Source organism: Phaeodactylum tricornutum, chromosome 4, assembly GCF_000150955.2.
Source record: "Phaeodactylum tricornutum CCAP 1055/1 chromosome 4, whole genome shotgun sequence".
NCBI classification, from domain to species: Eukaryota; Bacillariophyta; class Bacillariophyceae; order Surirellales; family Neidiaceae; genus Phaeodactylum; species Phaeodactylum tricornutum.
This window is the reverse complement of record NC_011672.1, coordinates 71,939-93,958: the sequence shown is the minus strand read 5'-3', so window position 1 is coordinate 93,958 and position 22,020 is coordinate 71,939. Positions and strand designations below refer to the sequence as shown.

General features: G+C 50.4%; 9 protein-coding genes across 9 annotated transcripts; 5 read left to right on the top strand and 4 right to left on the bottom strand.

The window, feature by feature from the left end:
• Positions 1-133: 133 nt before the first annotated feature.
• Positions 134-1,918, top strand: PHATRDRAFT_33677 (predicted protein; the record flags this gene model as incomplete). Its single annotated transcript, XM_002178391.1, has 1 exon — positions 134-1,918. One exon carries the CDS (start codon positions 134-136, stop codon positions 1,916-1,918), a length of 1,785 nt encoding a protein of 594 aa, XP_002178427.1.
• A 352-nt stretch (positions 1,919-2,270) lies between these two features.
• On the bottom strand, positions 2,271-3,540 carry PHATRDRAFT_44274 (predicted protein; the record flags this gene model as incomplete). The annotated part of the gene is made up of 1 exon (XM_002178127.1): positions 2,271-3,540. The coding sequence occupies exon 1, from the start codon at positions 3,453-3,455 to the stop codon at positions 2,271-2,273; it is 1,185 nt and encodes a 394-aa protein (XP_002178163.1). The 5' UTR covers positions 3,456-3,540.
• Positions 3,541-3,941: 401 nt separating this feature from the next.
• On the top strand, positions 3,942-5,083 carry PHATRDRAFT_33675 (predicted protein; the record flags this gene model as incomplete). The annotated part of the gene is made up of 2 exons (XM_002178390.1): positions 3,942-4,032; positions 4,122-5,083. 2 exons carry the CDS (start codon positions 3,942-3,944, stop codon positions 5,081-5,083), a joined length of 1,053 nt encoding a protein of 350 aa, XP_002178426.1.
• A 548-nt stretch (positions 5,084-5,631) lies between these two features.
• PHATRDRAFT_44273 (predicted protein) lies at positions 5,632-6,483 on the top strand (the record flags this gene model as incomplete). The annotated part of the gene is made up of 1 exon (XM_002178389.1): positions 5,632-6,483. Exon 1 carries the CDS (start codon positions 5,701-5,703, stop codon positions 6,481-6,483), a length of 783 nt encoding a protein of 260 aa, XP_002178425.1. The 5' UTR covers positions 5,632-5,700.
• A 73-nt stretch (positions 6,484-6,556) lies between these two features.
• Positions 6,557-7,923, bottom strand: PHATRDRAFT_44272 (predicted protein). Its single transcript, XM_002178126.1, has 2 exons — positions 7,752-7,923; positions 6,557-7,694 (listed from the first exon to the last, which is right to left on the bottom strand). Exons 1-2 carry the CDS (start codon positions 7,872-7,874, stop codon positions 6,606-6,608), a joined length of 1,212 nt encoding a protein of 403 aa, XP_002178162.1. The 5' UTR covers positions 7,875-7,923; the 3' UTR covers positions 6,557-6,605.
• Positions 7,924-8,273: 350 nt separating this feature from the next.
• Positions 8,274-10,380, bottom strand: PHATRDRAFT_44271 (predicted protein; the record flags this gene model as incomplete). The annotated part of the gene is made up of 2 exons (XM_002178125.1): positions 10,024-10,380; positions 8,274-9,881 (listed from the first exon to the last, which is right to left on the bottom strand). The coding sequence occupies exons 1-2, from the start codon at positions 10,351-10,353 to the stop codon at positions 8,274-8,276; spliced, it is 1,938 nt and encodes a 645-aa protein (XP_002178161.1). The 5' UTR covers positions 10,354-10,380.
• Positions 10,381-10,679: 299 nt separating this feature from the next.
• On the top strand, positions 10,680-12,603 carry PHATRDRAFT_44270 (predicted protein; the record flags this gene model as incomplete). Its single annotated transcript, XM_002178388.1, has 1 exon — positions 10,680-12,603. One exon carries the CDS (start codon positions 10,680-10,682, stop codon positions 12,564-12,566), a length of 1,887 nt encoding a protein of 628 aa, XP_002178424.1. The 3' UTR covers positions 12,567-12,603.
• A 2,327-nt stretch (positions 12,604-14,930) lies between these two features.
• On the top strand, positions 14,931-18,021 carry PHATRDRAFT_44269 (predicted protein; the record flags this gene model as incomplete). Its single annotated transcript, XM_002178387.1, has 2 exons — positions 14,931-16,979; positions 17,009-18,021. The coding sequence occupies exons 1-2, from the start codon at positions 15,167-15,169 to the stop codon at positions 18,019-18,021; spliced, it is 2,826 nt and encodes a 941-aa protein (XP_002178423.1). The 5' UTR covers positions 14,931-15,166.
• Positions 18,022-18,205: 184 nt separating this feature from the next.
• Positions 18,206-21,336, bottom strand: PHATRDRAFT_44268 (predicted protein). Its single transcript, XM_002178124.1, has one exon. The coding sequence runs from the start codon at positions 21,155-21,157 to the stop codon at positions 18,299-18,301; it is 2,859 nt and encodes a 952-aa protein (XP_002178160.1). The 5' UTR covers positions 21,158-21,336; the 3' UTR covers positions 18,206-18,298.
• Between the last annotated feature and the right edge of the window lie 684 nt (positions 21,337-22,020).

Sequence of the window (22,020 nt, the reverse complement as noted above, 5' to 3'; positions counted from 1 at the left end):
TTTTCCGTGCACGGCACAAATGTTAATCCATGCTCCCCAGTAGTTCCGCAAACTAGCGCTGTGTTGGGGAAACGCAAACTACCCAGCGACCGCCTTTTTGGTGTTGGCGTTCACGCATTCACCCGCGCATACGATGGCGCTCCCGCGATCGTCATCGCTGGCCGACCGACCGTCGCGGTGGGGTCGGAATCGTTGGTTGTACGCATTGTCTGGTACAGCAATGGTGATTGCCGTGGGGACGATTCGCTACGCCACTTTGCGGATAGCGACCGAAACTCCCGCAGCGCTCCTCGACACTCACCATGCCGTTCTCGAATACATGATCCGGACCTCCGCCCAAAGGGCGATTCGACCACCGGCACTCGTATTCCAACGCAACGAGTCGACATCTTCCTTTCTCCAACATACCGTCTGTTCCCAATGTTACCTGACCGACTCGGGGAACCGCCGAGAAGCCTGTGGTAAATTGATCGCCAGTCGGATGGCGTACAGCAACGCGAGTGAGACCGAGGCTGGTCAGGAACTGGCGCAAACCAACGACCACTGTGGACGCTGCGATCCCCACTCGTGTTCCGTATCCGAAAAACGCTACTGGCGGGCGGACGACGTGGCTCCTCCCGTCGTCGACGCGCAAACGCACCACCTCCGTTCAATCCCCCGCGAAAACCGCATCCCCACGAACGAGCTCGCCAATCTCACCGCCTACTTTACGACACTCCCCGACGGTGAACGGCTCTTCCTTTTTGAATTCAATCCCACGATTGTGACCCTCCCCACATCCCAACGGCCCTGGCTGACACTCCCCGGGAGGGCTGCCCCGGAACAACCCGTGTATCTGGCCGCCTACCGTGTTAGTAATCTCCACGCCTGCATCGTCGAACCACAATTGCTAGAGTTCATGGCCTCCAAGACTTGGCCCAAGAAGAAACCCCGGCAGTATCTCGGTCTCGCTTTTTTGGATGCTCGTTTGACGATTCTACAAGACACCATGCTGGAGGTACGGTCCACGATGCCACGGTACGAGGATCCCCGCCTCTTCGTCTTGCACGACCAACTTTACCTTGGTTCCTTCGCCCATTTGAGGCAAGTCTATGTTGTACCACCCCCCGAAGGAGCCGACCATGACTTTGTTCCCGTACCCACCGTATCCAACCACACCAATCTGACGCTTTACGTGCACAATCGTGTATGCGGCAGCCGGGACTACCGCATCCGCCGGGTGGGCAAAAATCTGGTGTATTTTGTCGACGCCGACAATCGTACCGTAATTGAACTCATGCCTATGGGTGACAAGGAGATTTTGGATCTGGATGTGGACTGTGATGCGGAGTGGCGCAACCAGACGTTGCCACACTATCTCCCGGCGAATACCAGTACACTCCCTTTTCCCTCCTTTGCCACGATGGACGAATTGCACTACGTAAAACACGGGGTGTATGCACCCGCACTCACGTTCCAGCGAGGCAGCGCGTGTTGTGTAGCAATGGAGAACCCCGATCCCCACGGCCCGCCTCTACTTTTGGGTATTTCGCACAGCAAAAGCCGATACAAACAGCGAGGTCTCCCGGACGCGAACGTGCCGTTCAACTCGTACTTTTCGGCGTTCTATGCCATGGAAGCCAGGGCTCCGTACCGGGTGGTGGCTCGAACCGGAAATTTCTGTTTCGGACGCTCCGCTCCCGACGAAGCGGGAGGAAATCCCTACCCGTACTTGAATCGGGAAAATCTGTGGATCGGTAGTGCACAAAACTGTCCCCGCATTCACTTTGTGAGTGGCATGGTGGAAAAGGCCGATGATCCGACCAAGCTTATTGTGTCGTACGGCATCAACGACTGCGTCCCCCGTCTAGTAGTCATTGCGAAAGACGACGTAAAGAAAATGCTGTTTGCGCCCGAGACGTTGACGGCCAAATTTTAAACGGCTTCGACTCTATGTCTCGTACAAAGGCCCCGTGCAGTTCTTGCTAGTGCTGTATAGTGGGAGCTATGGTGCAGAAAGAGTAGAGTACCAAGCCAATGGTGCGCGCAGCAAAGGGTGCCGATTAAATATTAAATCGTAAGGTACTCTGAAAGCTGCCAAAGTCAACCTACTCTGGAACTTTGCGAATCGACCAACCGGACGTCCTGCCGTTCGGGATAGTACAAAAATTGAAGCGCCCCCTTCCAACATGTACCTGTCACAAACCAAAACACAACGCAGCTCCCCAAGTTGAACGAGACAGTAAGGTGAGAGAGTAACGGTCGACACAAGGAGAGGCTGACCAAATGAGCTAGGGTCTCGCCGCCAACGGTACCAAACTCAAAACGTCGTTGCATATTTGGTAACCTCCTTGATTTCCGTCTTGGCTGCTGTAGCTTAAAATTAACGACAAATGAAAATTCAAGGTTTCCTGTTGTTTCTGAACTGTACGCCCCGTAATGGTGAGCAAATAAGAGGGCGGGGAAGCCGTTGAAAGCGGTTCGTGGCCAGTGTATCCGGTGGATACAATTTGGGTATGACAACCGTGCACTTGCCACGCACTGGAGGGTGACGATGGCGCTGCCGGAGCCAAGCTTTGCCATTGGGTGTAGGCGTCGGTCCAGCCGTGACAAACGGCTTGGGCGCTACCCACCAATAGAGCTTTGCGCACGGAGGGGTGGTAGAAACGCATCCAGCCATTGACGTCTCCCCGAGGCAGGCACGCTAGCATGGTCTGGACGACCGAAGCGGCCAAAGTTTCCGGGGCCGACGGTATAGGGGGAGCAAAGTAACTGGGTGTAGGTAGAGCATCGGGTATCGGATTGGGACGTGCCGGGATGCCCGGTGGAGCCGGAAGATGGGCTTGAGATGCCGTCGAGGAAATGGATAAGTTTGGGGAGGGCTCTTGCTGTTCTCCGCGCGCCATCCCCGACACTCCAAAGCCAGGTGGGGGTGGTGGAACAAAGGAAGGCACCATTGACGATCGTACCGGAGGTGCGGTCGTATCTACGTGAATATCGGAAGAGACCCGAAGCACCGCCGATTTCGTTGCTTCTTCCCCTTCGTCATCCGCGTCTGGCTCTGTTCGCGAACTTTCAGTCCCCGCATTACTAGTCGTAGTGGTCGATACCGAATTCGCAGTATTCTCAAATGATGCTTCGGCCGTCACCGTAACGTCACCACTGTCCTTCTTCTTGACGAGATTTTTCCGTCGTGTTTTTTTTTGTTCCTTGAAGAGTTCCCAGAGTCGTTTCTGCTCGTGTGTTCCAAACGTGGGTTCTACTGCCAGTGCTTTTCCAAACGACGAGGTTGCCACGACGCTGTCGGGAAGTTGCCAGACAATTTTGTTTTTCCGACGTCGTGGGGGCAGCGTGTGCGCGTCGATCGTCAACACACCCACGGGTTCCGGCACACCCTGACGCAACACATCAACCTGCCAAGTAGGATGAGCCGCGTTGGCTACCACGCGCGGACGAGAAAATGAGTGACTATCCATGAGGAAGGTGTTTTTGGTTGAGGGCTTTTGCTGTTGCTATTGTTGCCGACTATTGCGAATGAACAAGGAGAGGAAGAGAAAGGAGCATGCCAACAGTTTTTTGACGAACGATATGGCTTTTCCCCGTCGGTATACGATCGAACCGTCTGTCCGCGGAAACAGCATGTAGAGGGAACCAACTCTACTACCACCTTACTGTTATTAGAAAGGAAACTGTGTGTGCGCCTGTAGGTGACCTGAAACGTGTATACGGACAGACTCTGAAGGTCCGTTCATCGCCGAGCTCCGGGTCTACTTGGCATTTCTACCGGACGCAATAGGGTCCCGGGCCCGTCTGGTCTGGTCTGTCTAGCTAAGCTAGCTAGGTAGAGAGCTAACAAAGAACAACGTACTTCGTAACGATGAACGGATCGGATTTCAGTTCGTCGCGAGGCTTTAATAGTTATATACGCCAAAAACGCCTCGACGCGTCGCATCCACCGTAACATGAACTATGCTACCCCATCGCCGAGGTATAGACATAACTCGCTGCTGGAAATGCTTCTTTGGGGGCTCACTTTTGTTGGAGCTCTCGACTGTAGCGAAGCCTTCCAGCCATCAAAATCGTCAAGGCAGCCTCCCAGAACCGCATCTTCCACTCCGGACAATCCGTTCCATATTCATCAGATCCTCGTTCTCTGACAATTCCGTTCGCTAGGTCAGCGCTCGACAACGATGCCGAGGTTTCACGGCGGCGCTATTTCCGGATCACGAGTACGATTGCTTCCGCTGTTCTCGGCGCGTCTTTGGGTCTCCACCCCACATCGGCAACCGCCGGTGTGGATGTAACGGGGCTTCCCGTACAGGCTGCGGGTGACGCGGGAGCCTCGTTACAATCGCAACTCAAGTTCTACGAATCCTCCAATAGCGGGAAGGCCAACACCGTTTCCCGGGTGGGCAGTACTGGTACGACAGAAGTAGGCGACCCGCAAGTTGCCCGGTACGCCCTGCGGTCGACCCCTGGTCTGACGCCACGGGTGTCGAAACAATTCGGTGTCACCGGACCCTTTCAAACCATTCAGGACACCGTCCTGGCTCCCGTCAGCAGTAGTGGTAGTAGCAGTGGTAACAAGTACTACGATGTACCCATTCGATATTCCTTGCCCGCCGATTGGCTACAGTTGGATCGACTGGCGGGAGGCATACAATACGTCGACCAACGCAACGGCGATAAATTGTACATTTTGCAGGCGACATTACCTCCCGACACGAGCTTGGCTACCGTGCCGAAAGCGTGGTTCGGTACCGCCTTGTTCGATCCGCAAGGGGCCGTAGTCAAAACTGCGGGAAATGTCGTGGAGGATTACAAAATAACCTCCAGCAACACCATGGCGGCTCAGGTAGTATCATGCACCAGCAGTACCACTGGAGGAGCCTGTACCAAGGAGCGTCGTCGACTGGGAGTCAAATACGCCACCGTCACGGGAAATGGCTTACGGGTCGAACGGCGAGGCTTGATCGACGCCTATCAAGTGGACAATGACGTTTACATGCTGCTGACTTCCACCAACGCGAACAAATTTCAGGCCGGTGGGCCCGAACGGGATACCGCGGAAGCCATGGCGGATTCCTTTCGCGTCGAACGGTAAAGCTTGCCGCCGGTTGGGAAGAGAGAAAAGATTTGATACGTCGATGCCGACGAATTGCTAATTACCAAAAAATGGACACTCTATTGCTTGCGTCACTTTTACGGAGTAAGTATGGTAGCCTACCAACTTTACAGATGGAACTGTCTATCTTAATGGACAGATCTACCTACCTTCCTGCCCACCTCTACTATAGAATGTGTACTCGTCTGTGTGCGTGCATCCCCTAAAACTACCGGATCTGGTTACAACTGGATTGAATCGTCGTCGTGATGGCTCTCTACAGCATCCGACACTTTCTCTGCCCGATCAAAGAATAGAATGAATATTACTCTTAATCGTATAGGAAGTGTATGCTTGGTACAACCCAAAAATGATTTCATATTACAGTTAATTAGCCATTTCCCGAGCTAGAAATAGATAGCAGGAACAAAGGGAAACGTCTTTCATTCCACAGTGTCCGGGATCCAGCAATACACCATTCACTGTCACAATCAGGACAGCCTGGTATCGTTACATGCCACTAGCTTTCCCTTTCTGTGCCTTTGAGAAAGCGAGCTGGTACTCACTAGTCATCTCTAGGCTTGAAGCCTCATTGTCAGCACCCTTTGTATTGTTACATGAAAGTAGCGCGTTTAGCCCTGCTGAGGGTAGCCTTTTGTCTTTTCAATGGCAGTGCCCGTGTGAGTTCGTTGCAGTCGAAGACTCCGAGTACGTATTGTCCGTTGTCAAGGCCAGCGCTCAAAACGTCCTCGCGTCGTGACGTATTCCACCAAACGTCTGCCGCTTTTTTCAGTCTTGGCGTCACAATACCAATGGCGACCACAACCGCATCCGCGGAGCAAGTACAACAAGAGTTCCCTACTTCAGCTGGTCGCCGTGGATGTTCGACCGTATCGGATCCGGGCAAGACGGTAGTGACTTGCACGGGCGAGCTGCTGGCCAACAATAAGGAGAATAGATTGTCCAGTATCCCTGCTACTCAGAATGGTGTTTCCACGTCAGCCGTCAAGAATCCTTCCCGATTCTCGCCACCCTGGTCATACCTTACGGAAACGTCTGACGGAGCCAAGGCATGGCAATCGTTGCAGACTGCCGTACTTCAGGTCGATTCCAACGTAAAAGTGCTTAACGTCACCGACACGTATCTACACGCGACTGTCCCGACGGCGCAACCGCCAGGATTGTCTGGAGAAGCGGGCTTGGACGACTTGGAATTCGTTTTGCGGCCCGAGGATAAGGTTATCCTGTACCGGTCAGCCTCGCGGACGGCCATTTTTGTCTATCCGCTTACCCAGCCCGTTTCGGACGGCAATACCAATCTTAAACGACTCCAAAAGATTCGAAACATACTGGGATGGGACGAAATGGGCTACGCTCAGACCGGATCGAATCGATTGTGATACAACTTTCTCCGCTCGACTATTTTAGAAGTAGAATCTATGGAGACCAAAGCTAAGCAATGCTACTTCGACTGCTCATCGATTGCTGTTTATACATAGCATTGGTTTAGGCCTCTCGTTAACTAGGGACACGGATCGTGCATCCACATGTCCAATGTCGAGCGGAAAAAGGGATCGTCACTGACCGATACATGCGGCGACGCAACCAATCGATCTTGAATCCAAGTCGCTGTAACTCGGCCGTCAGCAATGATTTGCGATCGCAGATCGCTCCACTGCGAATCACAAATATCAATTGTTTCCGGATGGGCCCGACTGCCTTGAAAGTGATTGATGTTCTCGTGTCCCAAGCTGGGCAGAGGCTCGGTCAGACCCAAAAATGATTGTAAACCCTTTCGAAACTGAGCGCTCCGCTCAGTATTTGCATCCTCCATTTGATCAACCGTATAGACAAAAATTTCAAAGTTATGATCAGATAGTAGTCCGAGATGGGGATAAAGAGTCATCGCATCTCTTGCTGCCGTCAAGTTTTGCCATTCGACAACTTCAGGCACCGTCATGTTGGTGAATCCAAATTGGTTCAAAAAAAGCTCGTAGCGATGGGACCATCTCGAGACTTCATTCCACGGCTGATATGGGGCCGTGAAGATATCGTCCAGACTTCGAAAAGATGGTTGAGGGTCCCACATAAAACGCGGCAGCCATGAATACGATTGAGACGCTGCAGCCTCCAGCTTATCGTAGGCTTCCGTAACGCGGTAATTATAAAATGACTGTACCTGCCAGACGGGATGACGAAGTCCCACAATCCATTTAGTACGAGGATGCCAGTTTTGTAATCGATGCAGAGCTTTCATACTATACATTGCAGTTGGGCATTTTATTCCGTTGACGCGGCCAGTAGCCGGTAGCGAAATGATGTCACTCAATTCCGCCTGCAGTCCGTTCCAAACTTGAGTCGTCGTCTTTCTGGCACTGGAAATAGAGCAAGACTCGTGTGTATTCATATTGACTTGTGAATGCTGCCGGAAGGCGTACATCAACGTTGTGGTGCCACATTTGGGAAAACCGGCAACTACAAAGTCCAAAGGTAGATTCGTCTCAGCCAATACTTCTTGAGAAAGAGATCCAGGTCGGAACGTATAGAGTACCCACCACAGCGTAGATACGAAGAAAACAGTACACGCTATCCGCCTCCGTTTGAAATATAGCTGATTGATTGATCGTAATAGACAACTATGGCAACACGAAACATACTTTCTTCTTACACGACGATGGTTCTTTCCTTCACCGGCTTCGGGGGAAGGAGATCGTGCTAGGCTACCCTTGTCGACCACCAGTTTGTTACCTCTTTGATGGAGCTGATTTTGGGAAATCGAGGGAAGCATCATTGTGTCAAAGCGGCATTTGCGTGCGCGCCGGTGATACCGGATACCACCATGGTCCGGATCGAAAGTGGAGCTTACTGTCTATGGCGGACGGCGTCCAAAAAAGTCCCCCTACACTCGTGTTCGGGAATCAAATTCAAAATGTCTACATATCCTTGAAGAATCAACTAACTATTCGTGTGCGATGCTACAGAAAATGCGTACCACGCCTTTATTCGCTGTGTACCTTTGATAGCTCAAACAAACACTCCGACATATGCACCTCAAAATGGTGAAAGGGTCTGCCTTGCTTTGACTTCTAACACTAAAACACGAATTCAACCAAAGTAGTATGTTCAACATCAGTTTACTGTTAGTGATTTTCGGCTTTGCACTCTCGAATGAACAAGCGAAACCACCGCCTTACTTGGCCAGGAGATTCCGCCATTGGGTTGGCATCATTTCGTCCGACAATCCTATGGGTTGTCGAAAGGCGTTGGGGAGATGAAAATCCATTGTTCCGGGTGCGTTCAACCAGGTCAAAGCCGATCGAGGCACTTGAGAAATGGCCACGCTGTCTGTCTCGAACCAATCAACGCTAGTGGTATCAGCCAGGATTGTGTACTTGTGTGGAATGGTTCCGTTTTCGTGCCGCTCCAAAATTTGACAAGGCAAGCCGAAATCATCGCGGAGTGGAGTACGATCTGACTCCTGCCAATCGTAATTGCCAGAAAGGTAGCCATACTTTATGTGGTGCTGCAAGACCCAGGGGTGAACGCGCAAAACCCAATTATCTGGGTACGGATCCACGATTTGCTCTTGCCGAGTTCGTAGTGGCATGTCACCGTGATTTTCGTTGACCCAAAACGCATCTCGGTAGCGTTCAGCCGAGGTAGCTCCACCAAACGGCTCGTAGGACAAGGAGTGGGCATTCCACGCAGCGTCCCAGGATTCGCCATAGTCCAAAAATATTTCCTCGCCTGCTACAATGTCGCGTAAAGCAATATATTCGAGAACAAATTTAGGTTCCGCAGTGGAATTGAAGAGGTCTTCGGGGGTTGCCTGATGCAGGACATCATCTTGGTGAGCTGGGAAGTCTTGAGCCCAGCGCACCTTGACGTTGGCATGTTCCCGGACGTGGTTGATATAATTTACACCATTTCCATAGGGACAGACCAACACAGTTGATTCATTGTGGCCAAAGCAATAATTTAATAGCAGCTGATAGGCAACAATTTTTGATTTGTCGGGTACATGTTTTTTGGCAGCTTCATCGTATCTGACTTCATACATTTGGGTAAATGCGCGCTCAATGTGGTGTACAGGGGAGGCAGACACGATAGTTCCGGATGATAAATCTCGTGTGGCGAATGCACCGTGCCCAACGTTTTCAAGAGTTGACGTTCCCGGACGGATATGATCCAGGCACCGACCATTCAATCGCAACCACTCCAAATCTCGGATGACCAGTGTTTGATGAACAGCAGCCAAGCTTTCGTGAGCTCCTAAAATGGCATGGGGTACCGTATTGGGAAAGGCGTTCATGGTACGCGAAGGTAGCAATTCTTTGATACTCAACACCACCTCATCGTACAAGCTCGCACTTAGAGAGCTGGTCAATTTCATTGACACAAACAATTTTTCCAGAAGGTTGCTAGCTTCCTTGTATGAAGTCGACAAAGGAAACTGTTGACCGAACGTGTCGGATCGGGTTTCAAACCAGTAATTGCCGTACGACTTAAAAATTTCACTGCCCGACGGAATGGGACGTGCCGCGAAAGATGTGAGGTTGAAATAGGGCGTAAAAGATCCAACCGAGGCGTGCCTGTGTCGCAGGACTTGAGGATCGTATTCCGGCTTAGTCTGGTACGCATGCTTTAAGGGGAGGTGGCAATTGGCAATACTGTTGATACCCATACAGAAGGCACTGACATCCTTCGAAAGGTTGAGATCAATCATACCCAAGGCGCTGGCTTGCCACACGTAGGCGGCAAAGGGATTGTAGAAGTCGTTGTCATCGTTCCCGACGTGCTGATGCAAAAGTATTGAAGAAAAAACACCGTTAGATCTCGTGGAGACGAAAAGTATTCACAAGCTTCGTTGCAAGCCGCTACGAAAAGTGCGAATCATTGCGGGAAGTGGATACAGAATTCTGTCCTGGGAATGGACGTACCAATTTCAAATCAATTAGTGGAATACAAATGTCTCCGTAGCTCACAGGATCGTCTTCTTCGATTTCCACACCCGAATACATGCCCAAACCGGCTCCAGGGAGGATAGACGGTGCCAAATACTGTCCGCACGTAGGTTCTGGGGAAAGCCCTGTACGTCCGACATCGGAGCGGTCCAGAGGAACATTGCGAAGAGTCTTCGGTGGCTCAAAAGCGCCGCACAAGTTCAAAAGCAGAGCCACTACTTGTAGCAGCATCAAGGTACGGACCGCAGGGGTTAGAGAAATATAACGAGCAATCGCAAGGTTTGCGAGTGATAAGACTTTGCCCATCCTGAGCCACAGCAATAAAGATACAATTGTTCTTTTTACGGTTGGTCAACCGAGCAGGTCTTGGAAAGGATTAATGTAATGTGTTGGTTCAGCTCACCGCGCTTTTTAATGTTGCAAGTTCGGGAACTAGACCCTATGAAACGACAACGGTAGGACATTCGGAAAGCTTAATGTTTGGGAGTTGCACTTCCTACGAATCCAGTTAGATAGGGACTTTTGACAACGATCATATTATTTACTGTTAAAATTCGACACAGTAGACACCGGCGAAGTTTTCCTTACACGAACAAACGTCTTATTCTTTTGTCCGACTCCTCCAATGCACCATGAAAAACACTTGGTCGTCACTCCTATTCATCTCTCTCTTGTCCTGCTCAGTGGATGGAGAATCACAGTCTGGGTTGATTGAGAAACAAATCTTGACCAAGGAATCTAAGCCATTGGAATGTGGTTTGTATCTGGCCCCATCTACAATCCCGGGCGCCGGGCTCGGTCTGTTTGTTGGCCATCAGGCTTGGGAAGAAGGGACCAAGGCTGGCTACGGTGACATCTGCATCCCTATTGTCAACCCACATTTGCATCGCAATTATTCCAAGCCATTCTTTCATCCCCTTGGGGACTACACATGGAGCCATATTGACGTCGGTATGACTTTAGAAGCCTATCCGGCGCTCCATCTCGAAGCGTTCTGTCCCGGCATTGACGCCTTGGTCAATTCGCACCAGTTCGTCCTGAACTTGGGCTCGCCGAATAAAAGTCACGTGGCGCAGTACCTTCCCGCAGGGATATTTCGCACCAGCCCGAACGCTGGTGCTGTTTCACCCTACCGTAACTCCACCACCCGGGTATCCCGACGCATTCCACCTGGTGGAGAGCTGTTCAAGTCCTACGGACCCACTTGGTTCCCGAGCCGCGCCAAGGCTTTGGGCGATTCCTTTGCTTTTCCAGAAGACTTTAGACGTGGGCAAGCATTGTTAAATAGAATGGCCCCCCTCGTAGATCGGATAAGCTCCACAGTCTCGGTGTCACCACTTTTTACAGACTTGTTCGACATAGTGCAGGCAGTAACAGGTACTTTTCAGTCGCGCATTCTTAAAACGCTACCACGAGAGCCTCAACATGCGCATGATGCGGGTGATGACGAATCTGGTCTTCTTCGATTTCACGAGGATATGTCGCGGCATTCTTTGGAATATCTCACTTCTTACGGACAGTGTGTGGATCATGTCAGACCGGTGCCGTTGTCCCCTAAACATCCCGAAGCGGGGCAAGGAGCTGTCGCAGCTCGCGATCTCCCACAGGGAACCATCGTATCAACGTCTCCATTACACGTTTTTCCGGACTTGGACTACTTTAACATGTACGTACTCAAACAAAATGACAAGGGTACATGGGAACGCGAAAGCGATCACGTACATACCAAGCAACTGCTGCTCAACTATTGCTTCGGCCATCCCAACACCACTATGACCTTGTGTCCATATGGTCCGGGAGTTAACTACATCAATCATGATCGCAATCCCAATGTCCGCATTCGCTGGTCTCTCAACCCATGGCACAACGCTACAGCGGTTGCCGAGCGAACAGTAGAAAACTCGTTCGACTTCCAATTGAAGCTGGCATTTGACTACGTTGCGCTACGAAATATTTCTGAGGGCGAAGAAATTCTATTGGATTACGGAGATGCCTGGGAGACAGCCTGGCAAGAGCATAAAAGAACATACCAACCGATTGATGGGAAAATCATCCAGCCCGACTATGTTTACAATCATCAGCTTCACATTCCCCTTCGTACACGATCCGAACAGGAGTTTGATCCTTATCCGGAGCATCTCCACACACGCTGCCATGTAGCTTTGCTTCAGCCGACATATCGACAAAGTCAATACAATTGGTTGGAAACACCCGAGTCTCCTTTGTTAGTAAACTACGGACTACCGTGCCATGTGCTTCAGCGATACGCTTCCGAGATGGATCCTAGTGAATACGCTTACACGGTAGAGTTGGATTTGGAGATACTTTCGGACGAGCACAAGGCTGACCTTTCAATTCCGAAAAATGATCTCGTTCTGGAACGACACCAAGTTCCGCGACGAGGTGTAGCCCAGTTTACTCGGCCTAACTTGTCCGACATGCATTTGTCGAACACGTTTCGCCATTCAATCGGTTTGCCGGACAGCGTCTTGCCTCTACAATGGAAAAATGCAATCTAAATTTTTTTATAGTATCACCATAGACACAAGCTGCTGTAAACTTATCTTGTAGTTTACAGTTAGTCAGTCCAAACAAAATAGAATGACGATTTTGATAGCCTTATTATCACTCTTGTCTCACTGTCAACCGGGTCTAACCGTAAGCGCGCCTGGCAGAGGACGTTCGCCTTGACTAACTTGGAAAGCTTACATTTTCTACGCTAGACAACATAGCAGGTATTGAAGGCTGGGCAGCGAATCAGCTGATAATGAAGTTTTCCAAGTTCATTTGAGTGTGTCATGTTTTGAATTTAGATGCACAGTTTTATCCCTATACCATATGTCCTTGTCAATAGTTCGATCTATGTGATCCTGTAGTTTTAGAAAGCAACCACGTACGCTACGTAATCGACGGACAAAAACCTCTGTGCAAGAGAACTTTCTTAGACACGGTACTTAACTCATCCGTCACCCCTCTTATTTTTTTATCTGCAAAGTCGACTATGCGACACGCACACGCAGGGCTCCACACATGCTCTGTGTTAATCCCGTGGTCTGAGATGACCTAATTCACAGTCAAAACGGGCAGTGCTGCTGTTCCCTAGCAAGTGAGCGGTCGAAGCAACAGCCTTCACCGCTTTATCCGATGGTCGCAGTAGCCTTTGACGGCATTACCACACCAGTCTCCAGATTGGGCAAAGCCACAGGTACGCGATCAAATTCCAAGCGCTGCAGTTCCGACCGCTTTTGATCCAAATGATTCCTCACAACCGGGTCCTACGCGACGCTACTGGCTTTCTAAAGTTCCGTTTCCTTCCACCACCACGTCAATCTACGCATTCCGAGGGCGAGACAACAAATTCCAATCGATCGGGGAGGAGACTTGCTAAGAGAACGATATTCTCGGAAATCAGTGATGTCAGGGAATGCCACACGGGATCTGGGCGCTTTCCCTAGGGCCGGTGGTGTAACGCCAACAGGGTACTCGGCGACCCGATGCTTGCGTTGGCTAATTGCAAGATATTATTTTAGTATTCTCCCAGAAGGAGAAGACGATGAGTGAAAGGAGCAGATTTACGGACGATAGGGAGGATATTGTGAAGCCCTCAGAATTTGATAGGCGAAAGAAGCGGGGTCACCGACTGACTAATCTCTGGATGGAGTATACGATCGGGAATATTGAGGCTGCTGAGCAGGAGTTACTTTCCGTATCTATTCAACCTCACTGTAATCCCTGGCATGTTGTCTCTCTGGGGCTTCCCACTCCAATCCCGAACATCTTTGTTTAGCTCCATGCCTTCCATTTGGTGTCACGCATCCGCATTGGATGGTCACAATCAATTTTCCATTGGTAGGGAGAAACTACCCGTCAGGGAATTTGATTCTGTCTCCGTTGGTAGTGAGTGAAACATTTAATGAAATGTGCGTCATCCGATTGAACATTTTTTTATGAGGGACATGCATTGATGATGAAAGCTCAATTTGAATCTTAGGGAAGTTCCTTACTGTTAGGTGGGTCGAAAAGGCTGCAATTACCCTAAGTGGGCCAAAAGAACGATATCCAATCAGTCACTTTTGAGCCCGAATTTCTGAGGACAAGATTCACTCTACATGTGGGACATGACGTTAAATTTGTAGATAGGAAGGGATCTAGTAGGTGTGGTAGAAAAAAGTCGATACTTCCGATCTATTTGTCACCCGTGCGATCCTGAAGATAGCAAGTATTTGGCTGTCGCAAAGAGGGACTTCTTTTTGCTCCTCCCGCGCCAAACATCAAGGAAGAGTAATACGGAGCTGATTGGTACATGCATATAAAGGCCGCGTGAATGTAAAGGTTCCACCGTTGCTGTTTACATGTGTGGCCATTGCAGCACTGGGAGACGATTCGATCGGAAGTCTCGAATTTTCTACCACACCCACTAGATCCCATCTCATCTACAAATTTAACGACGTCATGTGCCACAGGTTGGTCTTGTCTTCTTACTGTTTGTTGCTTTCGTTACTGACTATGAGCATGTGCTCAAATTGTTTTATATTTGGCAATCGGTGTTTTGGCCCGAATAGTGTAATTGTGTGGGTTCGAAACCCGAAAAGGGAACTTCCTTAAAATTCATATTGATTGAGCAAAAAAAATAGCGACAATGTAAATTCAATCGAAGTGGTCGCTTCCATATAACAAGAAGAAATGTTCTATTGCATAGCGAGCCCGTCATTGAATGTTCCACAACAGAGAGAGTCATTTTCCTCTCTAGGTAAATTTCGAGGTCGCGTTAAAAATTCTTAAAATAGGATGACCGGAATTGAAACCTTCACCTACACTTAAGACATGTTGTGTGTATGCGTGACACAAACTATGAGAAAGCATGGAGCTGTTCGGGATTGCAACGGAACGGTCCCCAGCGGAGGCATACTAAGGAGCGTACACTTGTATCCGATAGATACGGATAATGGATCCCGCTTCACGAACCCGATATTCCCGCTCGTATACAGGAGATGGTCACAACTAGTCACAGACCCACGTTTTCGTACGCTGCTTTCCAACAATACAGGATTGACAACAAAATCGTGTATCCGCAATCCGATCCCTTACATCCATCGTCTCCTCCTCCTTCGAGGTAAACATGACGGCATCGGACAATCAGCCAGCGAAGCGAAAGGAACATCCACGCAGGAACCGACGACGGCTATTTCGATCTTTTCTTCCATGTCTCGTACTGGCGCTGTGCACATTGCTTTGGTGGAGTTGGGATCTCGTGCATTTTGACCAAGGGTGGTACAAAGAGGCGGTTGCGATTACGGGGCTTCAAGAATCGTCCAGGACAATGGCGGAAGCCTCAGAGACTAGGACGAAGGCGACAATAACGACGGCACCCACCGCTTCAGAGGACCTTCTGCCGCCGCTGCAAGTCTGGCGCGAATACCAAGCCCAACACGGCGTCGACTCTCTGAAACAAGAATACGGCAGCAGAAAGAGAAACTCCACCACAATCCCGTCGTCCTCCACTTCCCGCCGCTTTGCTGTCGTTATGTACACTTGTCCTCATCGCGTGGGCAATTTTTGGAACAGTGCCGTGCACGCCATTATCTGGGCGGTAGCGCACAACAGGACCATCTTGCTGCGCAGCATGTACGTCGAGGAATCGGCCTGCCGAGATATTGTGCGTGTACCGTCCTGGATTCCTCGCTATAACGTGTGGAATCATCAACTCGGACTGCCGTCGCCCCAACCCTGGAACCTTACCAACCAAACGGCTAATAGTATCGCGATAGGTGCTACCAACAACGCATTGGTAGCCTGGGTCCCCCAGCTACCCTATATATCTCGGAATAGGAAAGTGGTACCCATGGCGGCGTGGGGGAGTGATTTACTCAGTGACCGATTCAAAGCGTACGTCCAGTCGCAGTCACAGCTCTATAACAAGGATCTGGAGCAAAGTAGCCACCATAGCAGCGACAACAACGGCAACAAAGACACGACTTTTACAGCAACCTCTACCCGCTTTTTGCCATCCCGAGTATCTGCACTGTACGCGCTTGGTTCCACTTTTTTAGATGGCATGCTATTGAATGAGGTCTTTCCCTTTAATCCGACTCGATTCAATCGCAAAGTTTTACTGCCGTCTACTAATAATGCCAGTATTTCCGTCGACCATGCGGTGGTTTTTGATCCCGAGGCTTCCTCCCTGTTTTCGGTCGCCTTGCACTCTAGACACGTCGGAATCGCCGACGATGGATCCTATGTGCCCAGCGAGATAGCTTGCCTTCAAACACTTCTTGCTCGCTCCAACTACACCTCCTGTCGCGTGACAATTTTGGCAGATCGGGACGTTGCCGTTGCGAAACTAATAAGCTGGTTACGTACGCACACTTCCTGCGTCATTGTCACAGCTGCTCACCCTGAGCCCAGCAACTCGTCGCTGAATGAAAGAAATCCTTCAGCGAAGGTGGGTAGTTTGGACGAACACGGAACCAACGCGGGACAAGGCTTCCTGGACGAGCTTGCTTTGGCCCTGTCCTACCCACTCGACGCCGTCATTGGCGAATCCCTTCGCTCCAGTTTCGCCATCCTACACAAACTCGCCGCCTACCAACACTCATTCCGTCACTTCCCGGTATTGAGTAGAGACGCGACAGCTATACACAACAAATTGCAAGTATGCGAACTGCCCTTCAAGCGCGAGTATGGCTACGACTACGGTCCCGGAACACCTACCTTTCGCCACACGAGCCGCGTTAAACCGTTGCCACAGCAGCAAGCCTGGAAAGAATACTTGCGGCAGCACTCGGGGGACGCACTGGAACGAGAATGGCAGTCAGGAAGAGGAAGCTCGGCGTGGGAAAACCGTGTCTTTGCTGTAGTTCCTTTCACCGTATGCTCGGTGGACGGTAGCTCTCTCTTCCATTGGATGGACAGCATTCGGAATGCGCTCTCCCGTAATCAGACTTTGCTCCTGTCGCTGCAGCCGTCCAATCAGATGCCACGTCCGGCGGAATGCCGTGTGCGACCAAGCTACCCGAAAATGTGGCCCGGCTACGTCCCCATCCCGAACTTGCTTTGTACGAAACCTGGGCGCCGAGGCTAGGACTACCCGTACCCCTAGAGCTGGCCCATTCCTTAACAGTAGATGGAACCGCGCTGAAGATAGATCGATTCCGATTCTACAAAACTATCAGAAACAAGAATCGTCCGCTTTTGAACAGTACAGACACGCAAGGTTGGGCGGTAGACCCCACCAGTAGTACTATGGATGGAAAGCGTGCCAATCAGACTTCCGGCAGTAACATGGAGCAAGTTTTGCTTGCAGAGGGTAGAGAGTATCTGTACGGCATGTTGTTCGAGAATTCGCTGCTCTCGGAAAGCTTTACCCATACTTTGACCAAGGCCGAACTCGCTGGATTCACCGTGGGGCTTTTCGCTGCGCACCAAGAATATTCGGAAGCACTTCACCGAACCAGCAACGGTTACGGAAAGCAGCAAACAGTGGACATTCTTCGGGAAATCGACTGCCTGAAACGTGTACTGCCGCCGCCGCCACCATCACCAGTACTGCCGACATCAGCAACGACACTAGCACCACTTGCGTGTACGGTCCTGGCAGCAGCGGACCATCCAAGTATTCTGACGGCGTTGCAAGATTGGCTCGGGGTAAATCGCCCAGATTGCAGCTTGCGTCATTCCTTGCCGTCGTTTTCCTCTGAGGATTCTCGTGAATCGTGGCAGGAATCCTTTCCGAAAGATTCGGATTTGTTGTCTCAGGCTCGAAATGCGTGGATTCAGGTGGTGGTGGAAGGAAATGAGAGTCAGAATGCCACTAGCGCTGCGCAGGCGGCCGTGGTGAGCAGTACTTTGATACGAAATCGTTTGGAACTGCAGCGCCGTGATGAAGCTTGGAAACTAGGTCGTGTACCAATGGTATTGCCCAGTCTGGAGACTTGCGTGTTATTGCCATTGAACGCTATCGTGGCTACTAGCTAATAATGCGATGAATGCAATTCCTTCTAAAGAACTCTCTGGAAGGAACTTTAGCAAATATTTACATTAGAACGCAGTAGACTTTCTGTTCTCAAAAGGATAGAAAAGATCTGTATCACTGAAACTGTAAAGTTGCTAATGCATCTGTAAGTACTTGTATGTTTTCCCTACACTCCCTAAAAAAGTTGTCCTCACAAATCGAACTATTCTACTCTTGTCTAGCCTGGAATGCCTTGCTATGCTATATCCTGAACACCTTTCTATCGCTCTCGCTCTCGCTCTAGCCAGCCGACGAAATGCAGCGTCGTAGCGGCGACAACAGCATCGGTACGCGACCGAGCTCCCAAGTTTCCTGCGTTCGCTCGTAGGTAATTCGTTGACGGATGATGCCGGCTACGAGTAAATTGTCGCCCTCGAATGCAATCCAAGCGTCCCGTGCCTGCGAAACAAAGTTGATATCCACACGCGCGAAACCGCCTCTAGGAAATGATGCCGATTGTGTACGGGTTTCCCTGTTGCGACTCCAACGAAGTCGACAATTTGGTCGAAAAGAACGCAACCAATCCTCCACGGTGGTATCGAATGGTTCTCCCAAAACCAAAATTGTACAAGGGGGTGAAAACGCAGCTGATGGAGTCAAGTTCATGGCTGTATTTGATGTTGGCAGGGGTAGAATATGGTCGAGACAGCCGGCAAGTTCACTATCAATACGTTTTCTTCGAGAAGCTATGCTCGTGGAACTAGGAAGCCAGCTCAAAATCAGACCCACTGTGAATCCCGCTGCTTCTTCCGTATTCAAAGAAAGCTCCGAGAGAGCCGGCGGTGGATGCTTCATGGCCCACTGCAACGTATGCTTCTGCAGCATGCCGTACAGATAGTCCAAATTTTGCTCGTACAGGATATCCCACCGGGATTGCCAGAGAGCTCGGACTATATTTTGATCAATCATTGACAAGTTCCGTCCACTGGGAGTCTCCTTGGGGGTTGTGTGAGATGATGGCGGTGGAGGCAAAGCAGACGAATAGTGAACAACGCGTGGGAGACTGCTTGTGAGCGAAAAAGCTTCTAAAGCTTCCACCTCCTTCGCATACACTCGATTCGCCCACGTTTCCCATTGTGCTATCCATGAGTGTGGCTTCCAAAATGCTGGTAACTCCTTGTTTTCTCCATCTTGGTCGGTATGTGATACAACAATCCTTCGAGTCCACCAGGAGTGGTCTTTGTCGTGATCCCCTGGTATTAAAGTGTGACTGTTGCTTAGCCCTGACGTACACGACCATAGCACGGTCCGGTTTGTTACTATTGCCCACGCCATGCCATTCAGCCAGTCGTCCATGCCGCTACTACTCTGGTTTGTTGTAGTCGTAGCGACGCCTAAATGGCCTAAATGGTTGCAATCGAAGGGTACCACCAAGAACTGACGCATGGAAAATCCCTCTCCCTGATCCTCCCACTCGCGCTCCATGATGCCCTGTCCGTGTCTAGCCATGTAGAGGTCTAGCATTTGCTGTGGGGGTAGTGGCTCGACATTCTTGGGATGTCGAAACATTGGTGTATTGGGACCGTAGTCGTAGCCCTTGGGATGCTTCGAGGGCAATTCGCAAAACTGCAGAGGAGCTAAAGCAACATTGGTACTCGCAGATCCTCGCCGCCCCAAAACCGTCGCGCGTTGATAATTAGCCAACTTGTGTAAGACTTCAAAGCTGGAACGACGTGGGTCCCCCACCACTGCGTCCAAAACAGACGACGTCGCCAGGGCGATTTCGTCCAAAAAGCCAAGTCCAGCATGAGGACCGTGCTCTGCGGTCAACGCGTAAAGGACTGGGTCAACATCAGCGTCTCTTTTTTTTTCGTTGTGAGACACCGTCACCACCACGCAATTTGTGTGACTGTAAATCCAGTCGGTCATGATTTTGATCGACAAATCGCGATCCGACAGAAGTGTCACCCGACAGCTTGTTGCATTTGTTCGATTTAGGAGTAATTGTTCAAGACAAGTGATTTCATTAGGCACAAACGACCCATCGTCGCCGGGGGAAATGTGTCGCGAATGTAATGCGACCGAAAATGCGGTTCCATCTTCCTCGCTGTCCGCTACTACGGCTGAAGGCGCTAACGGGAACACGGTCTGGAGCAGCATGCCATCCAAAAATTCAGCACCCTCATGGTAGAGCTCAACCACACGAGAAGGTAAAAAGGATGTCAACTTGGGATCGCGATTATACCGTTTGTAATGATACTTCAAGTAATCGCGAAACTTGGGATGGGTAAGATCTTCCACCCATTGGCATCTCGTAATGTCAGAATCTTTGGAATTGATATCCGGAATTTGGGGAAAACGCGCCACCAAAATTAAATTGTGGTCTCGGAGAGTAGGCACTGCTTGGCTTGAAGTACTTCCATTACGGTGACGGTCGCTACTGGCTGGCAGAGGCCAAGGCTCCGGATCGGACAACTCTAATTTCATCCGCCACGTTTCATAGAGCGGGATCCACGACGGGATAAGCACACGACCTTTACAATTATTATCCTGACCTTGTAGCTTGTACGGTTGTAGTAGAATGGTTCGATTGTGAACAATGGCCCAAGTAATGGTGTGTACGGCATTGTGCCAAAAGTTTCCGATCCGATGTGGGCAAGTGTAGGGGACAACCGCGAACCGACGTTTGTGTACAGCACGCTGGTCGTGTAGATATTCGCGTTCGAGTACATCGTGATTGTGCTCTCGCTGATAAGCCTGCCATTCCAGTACCGGTCGCAACAAGGGCATTGCCGGATTGCCGCTGGAAACATAGCCGTGAGCTGAACCGGTGGAGGGTACCTGTTTGGCCGACGACTTCTCGGTGGACGGCCAAATTGGACCCACGCTCCCCGTGTCGCCTTGGTGTATGCTGGCGTGTGTAGAAGTAGGCGGCGTTGCATACACAAGGCTACCGTGGACTCCAACATTGTTGGTACGGTTGTGCAACCTCATGCCGGTGTAAACGGCGCCTTGCCCTCCGGCATGCCTCCCACGTACACGGCCGGTATCACCATCGTCCAAAGAGCCTGTGTTCAAAATGAAGAAGAGGCAGAAAACGCTCGACAAGGTCAAGACAACCGGAGCAATCATCTGTCGCCTCCAGCGTGCCGAGATCATGTTGAATAGTACCGAGGGTCCAATCAGCGAACGGAAGAAGAAAATGATACAATTGTGATTGTGGCAACAATGAATCTTGGACGAACCAGGCCGAAACTCGGACCTCTCTGGTAGGACGGGCACGGTATGGGTAGCGAGAATCCGCAACGACTCCGGTATTCTTTTGGTCACCGAGAGTCCATGCTATACGTATAACTAACTGTCACAATGCACCTCTTCCCTGTTCCCGGACTGTCGGGTAGAATCGTGGTGTCCTACGTTGTCTGTGTGTTTCTCGGTGCTAGCACGGGTACACATAGAGATGTTTCCTATTGTGTTCGCGTTCTCACTGTCACGATGGTACTTTTTCCAAAAAACACAAAAGTTGAAATTAGAAATTTGTGCAATGTCGATCCGTGGTGCCATCCGCTCGACGGTAGTAAAAAGTTCGTACAATACATGTTGATTCCAAATGCCTATTGGAAGTACTGAGAGTGGTAGCATTCACAGTCGAGTCGAGCATGTAATGTAAACAATACAATGATGGAACTGACAGTGAAAATCAACATGGCTATCTTAGAAGAGGCCTGGGTAATGTAGGGAAATCCAATCATAGGCATTTCGTGGAACTAGGTAGGTAAAGGGTACCCAGGTACTTTTACAGTTTAGAAACGACGGACGCACAGTCCCGTGTTCCGAACCCTACCCTAATATCTATAGGAACAACCGCATTCACCGTCCATTGTCTCCCGTATCTCGCATCCAGTCTCTGGCATTGTACCAAAGGGGACCGTTGACGACCGACACACACAACACAGACGCAGGAATTTTCCGGTTTTGTTGGCCTCGTTGGTTCAAACTAACCAACAGCAAACAAAACTTGG

Coding starts and splice junctions, on each gene's coding strand:
- PHATRDRAFT_44272 (XM_002178126.1), bottom strand. CDS start 7,874: ATGATGCTTCCCTCGATTTCCCAAAATCAGCTCCATCAAAGAGGTAAC. Junction 7,695..7,751: donor AAGGAAAGAACCATCGTCGT/GTAAGAAGAAAG, acceptor TCAATCAATCAG/CTATATTTCAAACGGAGGCG.
- PHATRDRAFT_44268 (XM_002178124.1), bottom strand. CDS start 21,157: ATGATCTCGGCACGCTGGAGGCGACAGATGATTGCTCCGGTTGTCTTG.